The sequence below is a fragment of the Eschscholzia californica genome, unplaced genomic scaffold (assembly GCF_041429995.1).
Source record: "Eschscholzia californica isolate CP2 unplaced genomic scaffold, dmEscCali1.0.p SCAF_5, whole genome shotgun sequence".
NCBI lineage: Eukaryota > Viridiplantae > Streptophyta > Magnoliopsida > Ranunculales > Papaveraceae > Eschscholzia > Eschscholzia californica.
This window is the reverse complement of record NW_028238472.1, coordinates 46,436,765-46,453,111: the sequence shown is the minus strand read 5'-3', so window position 1 is coordinate 46,453,111 and position 16,347 is coordinate 46,436,765. Positions and strand designations below refer to the sequence as shown.

The window sequence follows — 16,347 nt, the reverse complement described above, 5'->3', positions numbered from 1 at the left end:
TGGCTCAAATTTATTTGCTTGTAGTGCGAAGAAGCAGCTCACAATCTCTCGTCTCAAGCTCTGAAGTTGAATATCGAGTTGTTGCTGCTACTACGACTGTTGACTTGACATGGATCAATTTTGTTCTCAGGGAACTTGGTATCTCAGTGACTTCACCTGCTCGAATTTTCAGCGACAACAAGAGTGCGATTCAAATGATTGCGAACCCGATGTTTCATGGTAAATCTAAGCCCATTGCGATGGATTACCACTTTGTTAGGAAAAAGGTAACCGATGGTTCTCTTCTTATCAAATTTGTTCTGTCACAGGATCGCTTGGCTGACATTCTCACCAAGAGTCTTTCTCATTGGCATTTCTGTTAACAATGGCTAACCGTAGCTATTGATATCCATTTGATAGATCTGAAGCAAGAGTAAGGTGCCCCATGAAACTGAAGTTTTGCTTGGTCGAATTAGGTGAAAAATAGTCCAGTCTGACTAATATTCACCCCCATCTGTTGGCAGTTGGAGTTTCCCAAGTTTCAAGATATTGAAATCAAGAAATATGCTTATGGAGAATCCAATATGAACTGCAATTACATTATTTCCCTTTACAATTGAATAGAGAAACAAATATAAGCAGGCAATTCAAAATTGTTTACAATTTAGTCACCCAGATATTGGTGAACAAAATCCAAAATCTAGTTTCTCAAAGAATCACCTATTTATCAATCAATCAATCTGTCTATTCAATACCACCCTCACTGAATAAAACTGATTCCAATCACTGAATAAAACTGATTCAAAACCCCAAAAAGTATGTTTGCCAAAACAAATATAGTGCTCAAAAATGTGCTTAAAGATACCCAAAAGTTAAAAGTATGCTGATATAGAATTACGAATCAGACCCTAACTTCTAATTGAAAATCAGACCTTAATTTTCGTCATCGGACGCTGGTAATGGCATATCATCAATCCAATCAGCATAAACGGAACTGATCTTCTTCACTCCTTTCCATTTCGACAACCACTTCTCGTTCTTGACTTGATATTTAATAGGAGATCCTATCCCTGGATCACTTGGTGCTGCAATGGCAGAGTTAAGGCATTTTGGTGAAGCCATGCTTGAATTGTTCCATTCCGCTTCAATTTGGCCGCCATAATTTTGTAGTTCTGTAATTGAAGCAACATTGTATTGATGATGTTCATGGTTGAATAACAAAAGATAGGTAAGTCGCAGATAATACCACAGGTTATCAAAAGTAATGCAGGAAGAGTGTCGAGTAACACTACGAAAACAATTTACACAGTCGCGAAATTGATAAGTAAACCCATAACCGCTTAGTTATTGAAAGATAAAGAGTATAAAACTAAAGTTGTTCCGACAAACTTTCCAAAGGTGGGTTTTATCGGTAGACACTTTAATGCACGTTACTAGACTCAAAATCAAATTAAGAAGCTATCAAATTGAACAGATACGAAAACCTATTTGCTATACATGGATATTAATTCGCTTCCAATCATAATTAGACGTCGAGAAAAAATGGCCTATTGTGCATATTCAATTCACTATCACGCACATGGAGAAACTTAATAACGGCCAAAGCGGAAAATAAGTTTTAAAGGACAATAGACTAAAAAAATGTACAAATGTATCTATGCAAATCATACAAACATATAGCACACTAAAGAATAACTCACGTTCTACTAGATCAAAATATAATGAATGTCTGATATGCGCCTTTAACATTACAGTTCTTCCTCTACCAAGAACAAAAGAATATATGACCTTAAATTGGTTAAATACTATAGATGGCACTCCAAATTACTAATTATGTAAAAAAGCTATTGTTCGAGCTTAACATATGTATCAAGAAAATTGTATATATAAGATATGTTAAATACATATAAGTCGGTGAAAACTCTATCAAGTTAATCGAGTCAAGTCAACGAGACTCAAGGTTTACTCCGCAACTGCTTGATATTCATGTCCATATGAAAACTCTTTCTAAATCCTTATGGCCTAATTACAGACCTTAACAATTTGCGTCAGAACATACTTAGGATCATACTACTCATAATCAATATAAATTACAAAAGCATCTTAAAAAATCAAATAAGTTCTCTAAGTATACCTGCTAGTCCATGAGCATAGTGACACTTTTCTCCGTACATACATTGACCTGTTGTTTCCCAATTATTACAAATCCTTGTCTTCCAAAAGACTGGTTTTGGAACTCCCCAGTTAAGAGCAGCACCAGGATTCAGTACCCCATTAAACTCTGGTTGTTTGGATCCACTTACATAACTAACAGGAGAACCTGTAGTACCAATACTTATCGCCGAACTTGCTCTAAACCTTGCTGGATCTTCCCTATACCTAGACAGATCCTTATGGAGGAAATTACATCTATCCCCATATGGACATTCTTCCCCATTACAGAACTTCTTGCACAGTTTCATCCTAGCAATTATTTTTTTATCTTCTTCCCAATTGCCCGTTATTCGTTTTTCTTCATGTGAGGCAACAATTTGTTGCCAATTAGGTGGGGGTTGATGAATATCTTCAATTCCATGGGCAAAATGGCAGTTATTTCCATATGGGCAGATGCCTAGATCAAATTTTGCGCAAAGTCGAGTCTTGAAGAAAAGTTTACCAAGTCCTTTGTTAACAGGAGGGTTAACAGGAGGGTTAACAGGACGGTTTTGAATTGGCATTCTTCGGTTCATTGGCTGATTTTGAAGTGAATTAAATGGGGTATCAACAAAAGCTCTAGGTCTTTTGCAAGGAGGGAAATGAGGATTGTTGGTTGGGTTTTGTTGTTCATTCTCGTTTGACATTTGAGGCCAGAATCTAGATGAATCGTTTCCTCCTGAAATGGGAGGGAAGAATTGGGCTGAAGATTAGGGTTCTATATTTCTGAATAATCAAAACAACAAACAAAAAAAACTCTAAAGTCCTATACCACCAAAATCAAAATAACCAAAACCCATATAAGGGGATATAAGCTGAAAAGACTGTATACCTGAAAGAAATTGGCAAAGATTAATGCTGCAAAAAGAGTACAAATTAAGATTTCAAGCGAAATCTACAAACCCCAGATACTGAATCGATGAAAAATAAAGACCCACTTCAATCGAAGCGAAACTTGATCAGAAATATTCCCTCCATTTTCAGTCAAATATGAAGTTTATGAAGGAAAACTGAGAACCCTAAAACCCGAATCTACAGTTTATGAAGAAAGGTTTATAAAGGACCAACGGAAATTTGGAAAACCCTAGCAATCACTTAAAAAAGGCAAAACCCAAAACCCTATTTGTGGGTTTGGACTCTAATAAGGATTAAATAGGTAAATTTATGATTATTTGATTCTATTGAGAACCCTTAATCTTTTTGACAAAAATAACCGTATTAATGGTTTATCCTAACATGCGCCGAGGCAACTCTGGAAAATTTTGCGGCGGAGGTTAACAAAACATATCAATAGACAGAAGCAAGTATAGTCAACTTGACGGGATGAGATTTTGTTGTTTAAATATGAGAACATCAACCGAAGATGCTCCTATCATATAATAGTCTGTTCTAAAGGTGCGTCAATGGGTCGATTCCAGTTTGAGTATGTCACTATCCTACAACAGATTAGAAGTTACAGATGCAGTCTGTACCGATTATGATATGCTGTAACAGGTAAAATTCAAGTACCTACACTAATAGCGTCAATTATAATGTTAAATTTGACAAGACATTTGATATATTTGTCAAGACAAGTAAAATTCAACTACCTATAAACGATTCGGAACCTATTAAATATTGGGCAGACAGACATATGTTATATTTAACAAGTAAATTTCTTTCTACTTTTAACTAGTAAATTCAACTACCTACACTGATTGCATCAATTATGATGTTATATTTGACAAGACATATGGTGTCTTTGACAAGACATATGTTATATTTGACAAGCATATGTTATATTTGACTAAACAAGTAAAATTCAACTACGTAAAAACAATTCGGTATGAACTAAATATCGGCCCGGGTTGACAGACATATGTTATATTTGATAAGTAAATTATTTTCCATTTTTAAAATTAAAATTCAACTACCTACACTAATTGCGTCAATTATTATGTTATATTTGACAAGACAAGTAAAATTCAACTGCCTATAAACAATTACCTATTAAATATCGAGAAGCCAGATATATGCTATAATCCTTCTGCAGCACCGAACCACAAAGAGAACTTGTAAACAAGTATTGAAGGGTACAGAGACAGAAATCATTTGAATGGAACACGAAGGCCCATTTAGCTCTCTCACATTATGTATAAGAATTACAAATTTAGGTGACAGCATTTCAGAGAAAATGAGAACCATTTTCACTATAACATACCGGCATCAGTAAATAGGCAAGCTTACTGACCATTCCCACAAAGTAAACAGGCATAGCAGATACTACCAGCTAAAGCTTCTGACATGTGAGTGGCTAATTGGCTACCAGAAAACGTACATGTCCATATATTTGCATTCTGTGAAACAAAAATTGTTACCACCAAAATATAACAACACGGGCGATAATGGAAGTTTGTGATTCATCATAAAACATGAAACCCCAATGACCAAATGGATTCTCTCGCATAACAACAACTTTAGAAAAAAGAGGAGCAAAGGAATAAGTGGCCAAATCATATTATCACTAATCAGAAGTTGGGAAAAGGTAACCACACAAAGTGCAACCTAAATTTAGGTCTAGCTTCAAATGTACTATAAATTTCTATGATGGAAAGCACATAAGGAATTAAACTCATTCAATGTGTACGAATGTACCTTTAACTTGGGAATTTATGTACAAATATATGAAAAATAAAATATAGATGACAGCATACGAGAGAATGTAATTCCATTTCCACGGTAGTATACCATCATTGATTAATATAGGTGAGCTTACTGACAATTCACACAACAAAAAGAAGCCTAGAAGCTGAGTATCAGCTTGTCCACTTGAGATATGAGTGGCAAATTATCCACCATAAGGTATACATAATCATGTATTACCATAATATACAACACAAGGACACAAAATCATAAAGTACATAATGAATCTAAAAGTTTCACATGTTGGAGAAACAACCACGAAATTGGCATGAAAGCCCACAACAACATAAACTAGACAATATAAGAAAGCTATGTCGAGTACGCCTATTAGTACTTAAATCTTCTTAATATAGAAATAACAAAGTGTAGGTGAAAGCATTTTAAAGAAAACGAAGATCCATTTCCACCATTAAAAACCAACGCCAATCAATCTAGGTATGCTTACTGACCATCCACACAACCAAAACAAGCATATACAACAGGCCAGCCAACGTAGCTGAAATTTTGTTGCCTAATTAGCCACCATACTTACAAACAAATAAACCTCTAAGACATGGTAAACACGTCCCTAAGGGACAATCTCAAATGTAGGAGAAAAGCCACTTCCAGAAGGGCGAAAGAGACTCATTTTGTAGAGTAAAACATCCATATTTGGAGCACCGAAAACTGAAGCGCAACATGTGCTAAGGAAGGAATCCTTAGATCTATTTCTACTTCAATTTCAAGAACTACAAATTTTAGGATAAAAACATTGTCTTTCAGAAGAATTTGAATCCAGAAGGCTTTACAAATTACACAGCCATGATGCACAAGTAAACTTTTAACTAGACAAGAACCTATTCACAAGTTGTACAGAAAGAGTATGCATTATAATTCTTAACTTCGACTATGATTCTATCTTCTCCCTTACTATAATAAGATGCCAGAATTTCTTGTTTTAGCAAGTTTAGACTTCATAATTACAAACAAATTATACATAAAAATCAAATCTTTTTCGAACAAAAGAATAGGGAGAGAGTAGAAATGAACTAACCAAATTAGAAAGATTGAAAGCCATAACTTGAGCCATGTCGGCATCAAATTCTGTCTCAATTCCATAAAACCTTGAATCACTTTTATCGCCTTCTCTTTGACCTAGAGGCATTTTTGGTAACTAATTTTGAATATTTAATCTTTATCATATCTTTAACCCTAACTTTGAATTCATGCACTAAACTGTAAGAAAAAGATGAAATTTTCATACTTCAAAGAGGAAAAATGAATATCTCTAACAGATAACAATAGTAGAATCCGAAAAATGAAACAGAAATTGAGTACTGAGCTAAATTCCTGAACCCCTCCGACTGGTTATAGAAAGATTTGGAAAATTGCGGGAAGAGCTATGGAGTTTCAGCTTTTGGGGGTTTTACTAGGGTTCTAGACAGAGAGATGAGTAAAGAACTTCCATATAGGGCTGGGAAAAAAAAGCCTCCGAACACGAAACTGGTAGTAGACACTAGGGGCTGGACTCGGTCCGGTTGTGGTCGGACCGGCCGCGGGGCTTAACTTCATCGGTCGGACCGGCCGCGGGGCTTAACTTCATCGGTCGGACTTGGTCGGACATCAAAAGTCATTGTCTGCCAAATGACTCGGTCCAGTCGGAGGACCGACCGCGGTCCTTAAGTTTATTGGGCGGACTCGATCAGGCACCCAAAATCATTGTGTGCCAAATAATTTGGTCCGGTCCAGTCATTGTTAGCACTTCCTTTGACCATTTCCCGCTTGGGACCGACTCAACGGTCGAACTCATACCTCTCATGTATCGAGCCTAACCACCAAATTAACAATAAAACGAAACTTACAATAAAAGTTCGAAATATTTTAGCTTCATCAATTAAAGGTCGTCTTACAAGTAATAAGTTACAAAGTTCAAAAAAAAAAAAGTAAGAAGTTCCAAAATAGAAGTTACTATTGAGAGTACGTTATTTTTTTTAGGGTTCATGGCCTCCAACTTTGTGACCAGCTTCCCGCCTGGTCCCCTAAATTAGCAAAAATACCCATATGGCTCCCTTTTTCCGTTATCTTTAACTGTCCGTTACTCTCACTCCTCCACCTCATTTCCTCTCTCTGCCAAGTCACCTACAATGTCACATCATCATCTTCTCCGACAAGGGGTCGCTGGCCGGCCAAATTTCCGGCCGGCGACCTTCAAACATAAAAAAAAAAAAAAAAAAATCTCTCTCCTCTCTCTAATTTTTTTTTCTTTTTCTTTCCCCTCTCTCTCTAGATCTAGAGAGAGAGGGATCCGTTCAAGGTCTGAACAGACCTTGAACGACCTTGAACAGACCTTGAACGACCTTGAACAGACCTTGAACGACCTTGAACAGATCCCTCTCTCCCTCTAGATCTAGAAAGAGAGGGGAAAGAAAAAGAAAATAAAAAAATTAGAGAGAGAGAGGAGAGAGAAAAAAAAACTTTTTTTTTTATGTTTGAAGGTCGCCGGCCGGAAATTTGGCCGGCCGGGCGACCCCTTGCCGGAGAAGATGATGATGTGGCATTGTATGTGACTTGGCAGAGAGAGGAAATGAGGTGGAGGAGTGAGAGTAACGGACAGTTAAAGATAACAGAAAAGGGGGCCATATGAGTATTTTTGCTAATTTAGGGAGCCAGGCGGGAAGCTGGTCATAAAATTGGGGGCCATTAGTGAAATAACCCTTTTTTTTAAAATACAAAGAACAAACTGAGACATTTTTTTTTTGTTGAAATCAACAAACTGACACATTAGTTACAAAAAAGTTTGAGGTGTAAACCCTAATTTGTCTAAAATATCTCTTGTTTTGAAACTACAATTTTTGTACTGCACCGAAAATGGTTGCACTTTATTATTTATTAATGGTGAGCAAATTTATTGAGGTATGTCAAAGAATATTTAACAACCGCCCCAATTACTGACTTCCACCACAATTACCACACCAGTAAGTCTAAGTACCTCCACTAACAACCATCTTCTCCTTCACCATCAACCACCACCAACTTCATCTTGTCTATCAACTACCACCAAAACCACCATCTCCTTCATCATGCATCATGGCACCATCTTCCTCTTAACATGGTGATGGACGTAGAATTGAAGATGGTAGTTGGTGGTGGTGGCACTACGAAAAATAACAATTTAGCGATGAAGACGGTGACATTATTACCGACAGTTAGGAGCGACGACTAAAAAACCTTCTTTGATGTTCGTTATTTGTGTCGGTTTTTTAAATTTTTCATAACAACACGAAAGTCGATATTTTATTTTTTGGTCCCGGCGCTTAAGAAACTGTCTCTACTATAGTAACGGCGCAATAAAAGTCCTCCCTACTGAGTTTAAAAACATTTTTTTTAATAACTTCCACAATTGCACTGATCTCATGATTTCAAATTAATCCTATAAAAAACATTCACAAATCATCAAAAACACTCACAAATCATTCATATATCTATATTCTAAACACGATTCCAAGTATCCAATGTCAAACAAGAAGAAAATATGCATCACATTTCTGGATATTGCTGACTTGCTGCATTGAAATCGTTGGTTAGATCGAGCAGCACTTCATGGACATCAGTGAAAGCTAACACAAACTTCAATCAGTCCAGAATCTGGAGCACAAGCACATGCTCGCTTTCTACACCTGCATATAACAAGGTTAATCGTTATTTGCAAATCCTTTACCACTAAATTTTTTTGTCAGTCATAGTACCATGACTGAGATAACATTCCTCCGAGCAAATTTTTCTCCTTGATTAAGATTGTTTTCAATCCCATTTTTCATGGACACCGAGTTCAATTGTTTCGGCCATTGAAGGCAACCATGTGTCACACATGATGTGTGCCAAACATTCGCGGACACTTGGTGGGGTACTCATCCCATGAACAAAATGAGATTTTGTACTGTATCTGAGTATAACTGCAGTCTGCATATAACTAAAAAAATCCAGATTACAGTTGTTTTTTTTCTTTCTCTTTGTCTGAGTCTAACTCGTAGAATCTGAATTGTCTAAATCTAATGGACCTAAAACCAACCTAAATCAGCTATTCAGACAAGTCAGATTTCAGATCGGACTTGAAAAAATCAGAAGGAGAAGGAAATTGTAACATTAACAAAGCTTGTAACAAGAAAACACGAGACTTCTTTTTTGTCGGTACATAGGTTTAGAGAGTGAAAGCATGATACCATTCCTTTTCTGTTTATAGATGCAACATTTGGCGTGCATTTTGATCATCTTTTACGAATGAACCTCTATATAATCTAAACTATGTAATTTTGGACAAGTCTCTCGCTTATCATTTGAGACATGGCAAGCTAGCTATAGAGTTTACCAGACTAAAATAAGTTTAATCCAAAGAGTAGGTAGTTAGGTACATACCATCACATTGTTCTCAAAAAACCACGGACTTCTATCAGGAAGCTATAGAGATTCTTTCTGAATTTCTGGTAGTTCATCCTGTTGAGAGAAGACGAAAGTTGGTTTGAGCTCGTAAGAGCCTCCAAAGCATTCCGCTGTCTTGATTGCAGAGCAGAATTTGTCTATCTCTCAATGAACTCATGTCGTAATCTCTGCAGAAATATAGTCAATAACGATCTTATTCAAGTAATCTTTTTTTAGTCCATATCTTGAGGTGTATCGATTGAAAAAAAAAAGTGTTCCAGTTGAAAACACTACCTACACCTGATTCTAGGTTTATGACATGACTTTGGGGTAGAAAAATCTTGAACTATCTCATAGGAATCATCATTAAGCAATCAAACAAGTTTTAAGAACTTCATGATGATTACCTGGTTTACAAATTGTTCGCAAAGGATCAGCGGCAGGAGAGCATCTGCTGCTGAGCCAACAAGTTCGGTGCTGAATTTGCCAATGAGAAGTTAATGTTAATGCTCTACTGCACAAACACAAGGAAAAGAAAAGAAACACACAAACAAAGCAGCTAAAGTTTAATTTGACACATAGTTACAACTCTACTGCAGGGACATTCTGCAAGGAGAAGAACGAGACAAATCGAATGGCAAGTATTACCTGAACCAACCCTAAAAGAAGAATCAACTATACTTTTCTTAATTTTTAGTTTTTCCATCAATAAGAGATTCAATAAGTTGTGTGTATTTGGAGACAAGGGTTCGTCTGATCGACTAACTGCAATTTGCTGAAAGTTAGCTGCTACTCTTCATTGTGGAATCTGGCAATGATTGGACGAGCATCATCTGCATCAACCAAAGTCTCTAGAAAAAGGAAGTAATGTGATTAGCATCCTGTCAGATGGACTGTCAAACCAACTCTTAATAGGAATCCTATTATCAACTTGCAGTCGAAAAACCTGAAATCATAAAAATGGAGAATCAGGCCATCTTCAGGGTATCAGACCCTGTGTCATAGAAACATCTCAGTATAAATACCCCTATTACTGGACGACAGGGTTACTGGACTCAAAGTTTAAAGTTGAAGTTAACAGCAAGCAAAATTAAGACACGATTAGATATAACCAAACACGGCCAACCCATCCATGCATCGTTCTTCAATTAGAAAAATGAAGCAGAGATAATGAATTAGCAGCTTCTGAAACGTTCAAATTTCTCTTATCAGAAGTTGGTGCCTTGTCTTCCACTCCATTTTGCACATCATGTATAACTTGTCTGGGTGACTTCAATCTCGAGGTAGACAGTCCCCTCGAATTGGAGAAATCATCAGATGAAGTGGGTTCCCCTGACGGTAGTGAGGTTAGAGGGTCAGTAGTACATTCTGTGAAACGATAAATACCTTTATGATTATAACTCGAGTTAAGTCGAGGTATAGAGGAGACGATCGGGTGAGAACCGAGAGGGATGATAACTTGGATAGCTCTCGGTTGAACCCGAGGAGGAAGATGATGAATGACACTCGGTTATAACCGAGGATGGTGGATTGATGCTCTCGGGTATGCCGAGAGTTTGACACTATCACTTCTCGGTTGTAACCGAGTATGGTGATGGAGATATGTGAGTAAGCCGAGAGAGGAAGATGATAGAGAAGAGTTGATCGTGAGAGAGAGAGAGAGATAGGTAAATACCTTCTTTATTACACTTACAACTTATCTTTTACATTATGCATGGGACTCCTTATATAGTTTTACATTGGAGAAGTTTTAGAACTATAAAACTCTCTAAACTCTTATCTAATACAACAATCCTAATAGCACTAGGACTCCTAATAATACTAGGAATCCTTTTCCTAACCATAGACTAACCCACTCGGTTTAGCCGAGTGGAGTAGACTTCTAACACTCCCCCTCAAGTTAGAGCGGGAATGGAAGTAACGCCTAACTTGCCAATAATGTTCTTGAACGGTTCTGCCCCAAGTGGCTTTGTGAAGATATCCGCTAACTGATTATCTGAACTGGTGAAGCGTGTGGCAATGACGTTGTCTTTGATCTTTTCACGAACGATGTGGCAATCTATCTCAATGTGTTTGGTACGTTCGTGGAAGACGGGGTTGTCAGCAATGTGGAGAGCAGCCCGATTATCACAGTAAACTGTCATCGGGTCAGAGTGATCAATTCCAAAGTCAAGTAATAAATACTTGAGCCATTGTAATTCACATGTAAGAATGGCTAAAGCTCGATATTCTGCTTCTGCCGAAGATTTTGCAACTGTAGGTTGTTTCTTTGATTTCCAGGAAAGAGGACTGGATCCAATCATTGTAAAATATCCTGTAGTTGATCTACGGGTTGAAGGACAACCAGCCCAATCTGAATCACAGTATCCTGTAATGTGGAGAGAGCTGTTTGCGGATAAGAAGACTCCTTTATCAAGTGTTCCTTTCAAGTATCGTAGTACGCGATGAGCAGCGTCTAGGTGTACTTGACTGGGTGTTTGCATGAATTGACTGAGGTTATTTACTGCAAAAGTTATGTCCGGTCTTGTGACCGTTAGATAAAGTAGTCGACCAATGAGACGACGGTAAATTGACGGATCGGCCAATGGTATCCCGTCGGTTGGAGAGAGTCGGAGTTTTTGTTCCATAGGGAACTCCGAAGGACGTGCAGCGGTTAGTCCAGAATCTTTTAGAATGTCAAGTGCATATTTTCGTTGACATAGAAATATGCCTTGAGAAGAACGAGATACTTCAATTCCGAGGAAGTATTGTAGGCGGCCCAAATCTTTTAAGGAGAATGCCTTGTTAAGAAATATTTTCAACTGGGAAATAGCATGATCATTATTTCCCGTGATAATTATGTCGTCTACGTAGACTAGGACATAGATTTGAGTGGAGTGAGATCTAAAAGTAAAGAGAGAATAGTCACTTTTAGACTGAGAAAAGCCCCGTTCGATGAGAACGGAGGAAAATTTTGAGAACCATTGTCGAGAGGCCTGTTTGAGGCCATAGAGAGACTTATGGAGACGACATACTTTAGACTCCCCCTGAGATGAAAAACCGGGAGGTAATTTCATGTAAACTTCTTCATGAAGATCGCCTTGAAGAAAGGCGTTATTGACATCCAATTGATGGAGAGTCCAACCTTTAATGGCGGCGAGAGAGAGAAGGACACGAACAGTAACTAATTTAGCGACTGGAGCAAAAGTATCATTGTAATCTAATCCTTCGATTTGTGTGTAGCCTTTGGCTACCAATCGTGCTTTATAGCGTTCAATGGAGCCATCGGACTTAAATTTGATTTTGTATACCCATTTACAACCGATGGGTTTCTTGCCAGGTGGTAGACTTGTAATTGTCCAAGTATTATTTTCTTCTAAGGCCGAAATTTCTTTGGCCATGGCTTCTTTCCAATGAGAGGACTTCATTGCTTGAGTGAAAGAGGTAGGTTCGGTTGTCGTTAAAACCGAAGAGAGAAATTGTTGATGAGAAGTGGAAAACGAGTTGATTGAGAAGTAATTTTCAAGTGGATATTTGATTGAACTCGTGTTGGAGCATACATAGTCCGCAAGGTGAGCTGGTGGCCGGCGATCCCTTTTGGGTCGACCGGAGTTCTCGTCGGCCGAATCTGAGGCGGGAGTGACGGTCGGTGATGGAGATGACGAAGATCCATCTGAAGGCACCGACGAAGAAGACGCTCCTGGAACAGGGAGCTCTTCGGTGGACTCTGCAGGCACCCCCGAAGGGGTGGTCTGTAGGGAACCCGAAGACGAACTAGCAGGGGTGTCTGTAGGCACCCCTGTGTCGTCAATCTGTCCAGATTCGACAGGAACAGCAGCGTCGTCCAAGCTGCTGTTCGTCGTCTGGACAGTGGCCTTAGGGACGTCGACCGGAAAGTTGAAAGTGCCATTGTCATCAATGGACAGATGTGGCGTTGGGTAATGAGAGGACGGTGCAACCGGAGGAGAAGATGACATCGGAAACCGATTCTCTATAAACGTGACATCTCGTGAAATAAAAATTCGTTTTGTCGAGATGTCGTAAATACGATATCCTTTTTGTCCATTAGGATAACCAAGAAATATACCGGCGGAAGAGCGGGCATCCATCTTTGTTTTGACCAAGGGAATACGGGCAAAACAAAGGCAACCAAACACACGAAGATGGGAAAGATTTGGAGGAGATCCAAGAATGATTTCATGAGGAGACTTACCTTTTAGGTTAGGTGTTGGTAACTTGTTTATCAAATAAACGGCCGTTAACACACATTCTCCCCAAAAAAGGAGAGGAAGATTCGCTTGAAGGCGTATGGAACGGGCCACTTCAAGAATGTGGCGGTGTTTTCGTTCAACCACCCCGTTTTGTTGAGGTGTGTAAGTACAACTACGTTGGTGTACGATTCCTTTATCAATGAACCAATTTTGTAAATATGTATTCATGAATTCGGATCCATTGTCCGATCTTAAGGTTTTGATCTTGCAATTGAATTGCGTGGAGACATAATCAAAAAAACTAGTGATGAATTTGCTAGCATTGGATTTGGAATCCATAAGAAAAATCCAAGTACAACGTGAAAAATCGTCGACGAGGGTTAAAAAATATCTACATCCGGAGGTAGATGGGACCGGAAAAGGTCCCCATACATCCGCATGGACTAACTCAAATATATGAGAGGAAGAAGAAGTACTAAGTGGAAAGGGTAGCCTAGTTTGTTTAGAAAGTGGACAAACATCGCACGGTACTTTATTCGATAAAAACTTAAAATTTAAACATGGAAGTTTAGAATTAAAAAATTGAAAACGACTAAAAGATGGGTGTCCCAAACGGGAATGCCATAAAAGAAAAGACTCTTGACTAGAACTATCTAAACTTGAAACCGAAAGGATGGGACGCTCCGTGCGAAGGAAGTAAAGATCATCATGAAGACTACCATGCCCAATCTCCGTCCTCGTTGTTCGGTCCTGAAAAACACACAAATTGTGGTCAAATAGGACGGTACAACGAAGTGATTTAGATATTTGAGAAATAGATAAGAGATTAAATTGAAAAGATGGAATATGAAGCACATCTTGTAAATAAAATTTATTTGAGAAATAAATTGTACCAATATGATCAACCTTGATTCGGGAACCATCCGGTAATCGAACATAGAAATCCGGAGGTGCAAGAGAATAAGAAGAAAATCGAGAAAGATTTGAACAAATATGTTTAGCGGCTCCCGAATCAATGACCCAAGGAGGATGATAAGAGGAAGAATACGTACCCGTTAAGTTGACAAGAGGATCCTTGTTGGCGCCCTTAGAATTAGTAGATGTGGGCTGTTGAGATCGTTCCAAGAGAGCAAGGACGTTTTGGTATTGTTCATTGGTTAAAGAAGTTGCTGTAGGCACCCCCATACTTTGATCTAAAACCGAGTTGGCCCTAGGGTCTTCTCGAGTGCGATTTCGATTGCGTTGGCCATAATTGGGTGGATAACCATGTATCTTATAACAAGAAGTAACGTCATGACCATGAATCTTGCAATTGTCACAAAAAGGTCTAGGTCTTTTTGTGCGTTGCCTCTCCGAACCGTTGTAACGGTTTTGATTATATTCATTGTTACCAACGGCAAGGGCAGCATTGTTGGAGTCGATATGCATAGGAGTAATGAGATTTTGTTGAACCTCTTCTTGTTTAATAAGGGAATGAATACGTAGGATTGATGGGAAGGGTTCAATCAATAGGATTTGACTCCTAATTGACGAGAATCGGTCATTAAGACCTTGGAGAAACTCCATAGCTCTATCTTGATTTGTTCGATCAATCAAGGATCTACCATGACCACATGTACAAGGCTCGGTAATTAGCAAAGAGTTGAGTTCATCTTGAAGAGCCTTGAGTTTGGTAAAGTATGTGGAAACATCGGAATTATCTTGTTTGAGACAAGAAATTGCTCTCTTTAATTGGAATATTTTGGGAGCATTGCTTTGGTGAAAACGATCATATAGATTGTGCCATATATCAAAGGCCGATTCATCATATAAGATTGAATCACGAAGAGGTGGATCAACGGAATTGATGAGCCAACTAGAGACGAGATCATTACATCGTCCCCATAATTCTAATTCCTTAGGATCGGTGGGTTTTTCAATGCTTCCATCAACGAAACCAAGTTTAGCTTTAGCCCTTAAGGCCTTAGTCATTCCTCGCGACCATGAGGAGTAATTGTCACCGGTTAGAAGCGGTGTGATGAGAATAGTAGTAGGAGAATCCGAGTGGTGAACATCAAACGGCCCACTATTGGTGTTAGGATTAATTTGAGAGATCTCCGAAGATTCGGGAGTAGTCATCTTTCAAAAAAAAATTGAATTCTTTAGGCTCTTATACCATGTGAAACGATAAATACCTTTATGATTATAACTCGAGTTAAGTCGAGGTATAGAGGAGACGATCGGGTGAGAACCGAGAGGGATGATAACTTGGATAGCTCTCGGTTGAACCCGAGGAGGAAGATGATGAATGACACTCGGTTATAACCGAGGATGGTGGATTGATGCTCTCGGGTATGCCGAGAGTTTGACACTATCACTTCTCGGTTGTAACCGAGTATGGTGATGGAGATATGTGAGTAAGCCGAGAGAGGAAGATGATAGAGAAGAGTTGATCGTGAGAGAGAGAGAGAGATAGGTAAATACCTTCTTTATTACACTTACAACTTATCTTTTACATTATGCATGGGACTCCTTATATAGTTTTACATTGGAGAAGTTTTAGAACTATAAAACTCTCTAAACTCTTATCTAATACAACAATCCTAATAGCACTAGGACTCCTAATAATACTAGGAATCCTTTTCCTAACCATAGACTAACCCACTCGGTTTAGCCGAGTGGAGTAGACTTCTAACACATTCCACTCCGTCTGTTCATCGGCAGCTATCTCACCATCCATTGATGAAGTGCTACAAACAACCTTTGGGAGGCCATTTGATATATCTGTCTGACAATCTCTAAGTGTGGACTGTTTTGACGACTCCAAATCTTTTACTAAAAGCATTAGAATTTGAGTTGCTTTCTTCTTTAACAGCGGACCTTTTCCCCAAATCAGTAGTCGATGTAGATACTTAATTTGACCTTGCAA

General features: G+C 38.5%; 2 protein-coding genes across 2 annotated transcripts; both read right to left on the bottom strand.

Annotated features, from left to right (window-relative positions):
* Window positions 1-528: 528 nt before the first annotated feature.
* LOC147539793 (zinc finger CCCH domain-containing protein 39-like) lies at window positions 529-6,309 on the bottom strand. The gene is made up of 4 exons (XM_086643398.1): window positions 5,888-6,309; window positions 4,403-4,508; window positions 2,114-2,851; window positions 529-1,151 (listed from the first exon to the last, which is right to left on the bottom strand). The coding sequence occupies exons 1-4, from the start codon at window positions 5,996-5,998 to the stop codon at window positions 913-915; spliced, it is 1,194 nt and encodes a 397-aa protein (XP_086499524.1). The 5' UTR covers window positions 5,999-6,309; the 3' UTR covers window positions 529-912.
* A 7,627-nt stretch (window positions 6,310-13,936) lies between these two features.
* On the bottom strand, window positions 13,937-16,115 carry LOC147539792 (uncharacterized). Its single transcript, XM_086644241.1, has 2 exons — window positions 14,492-16,115; window positions 13,937-14,189 (listed from the first exon to the last, which is right to left on the bottom strand). Exons 1-2 carry the CDS (start codon window positions 15,555-15,557, stop codon window positions 14,155-14,157), a joined length of 1,101 nt encoding a protein of 366 aa, XP_086500367.1. The 5' UTR covers window positions 15,558-16,115; the 3' UTR covers window positions 13,937-14,154.
* Between the last annotated feature and the right edge of the window lie 232 nt (window positions 16,116-16,347).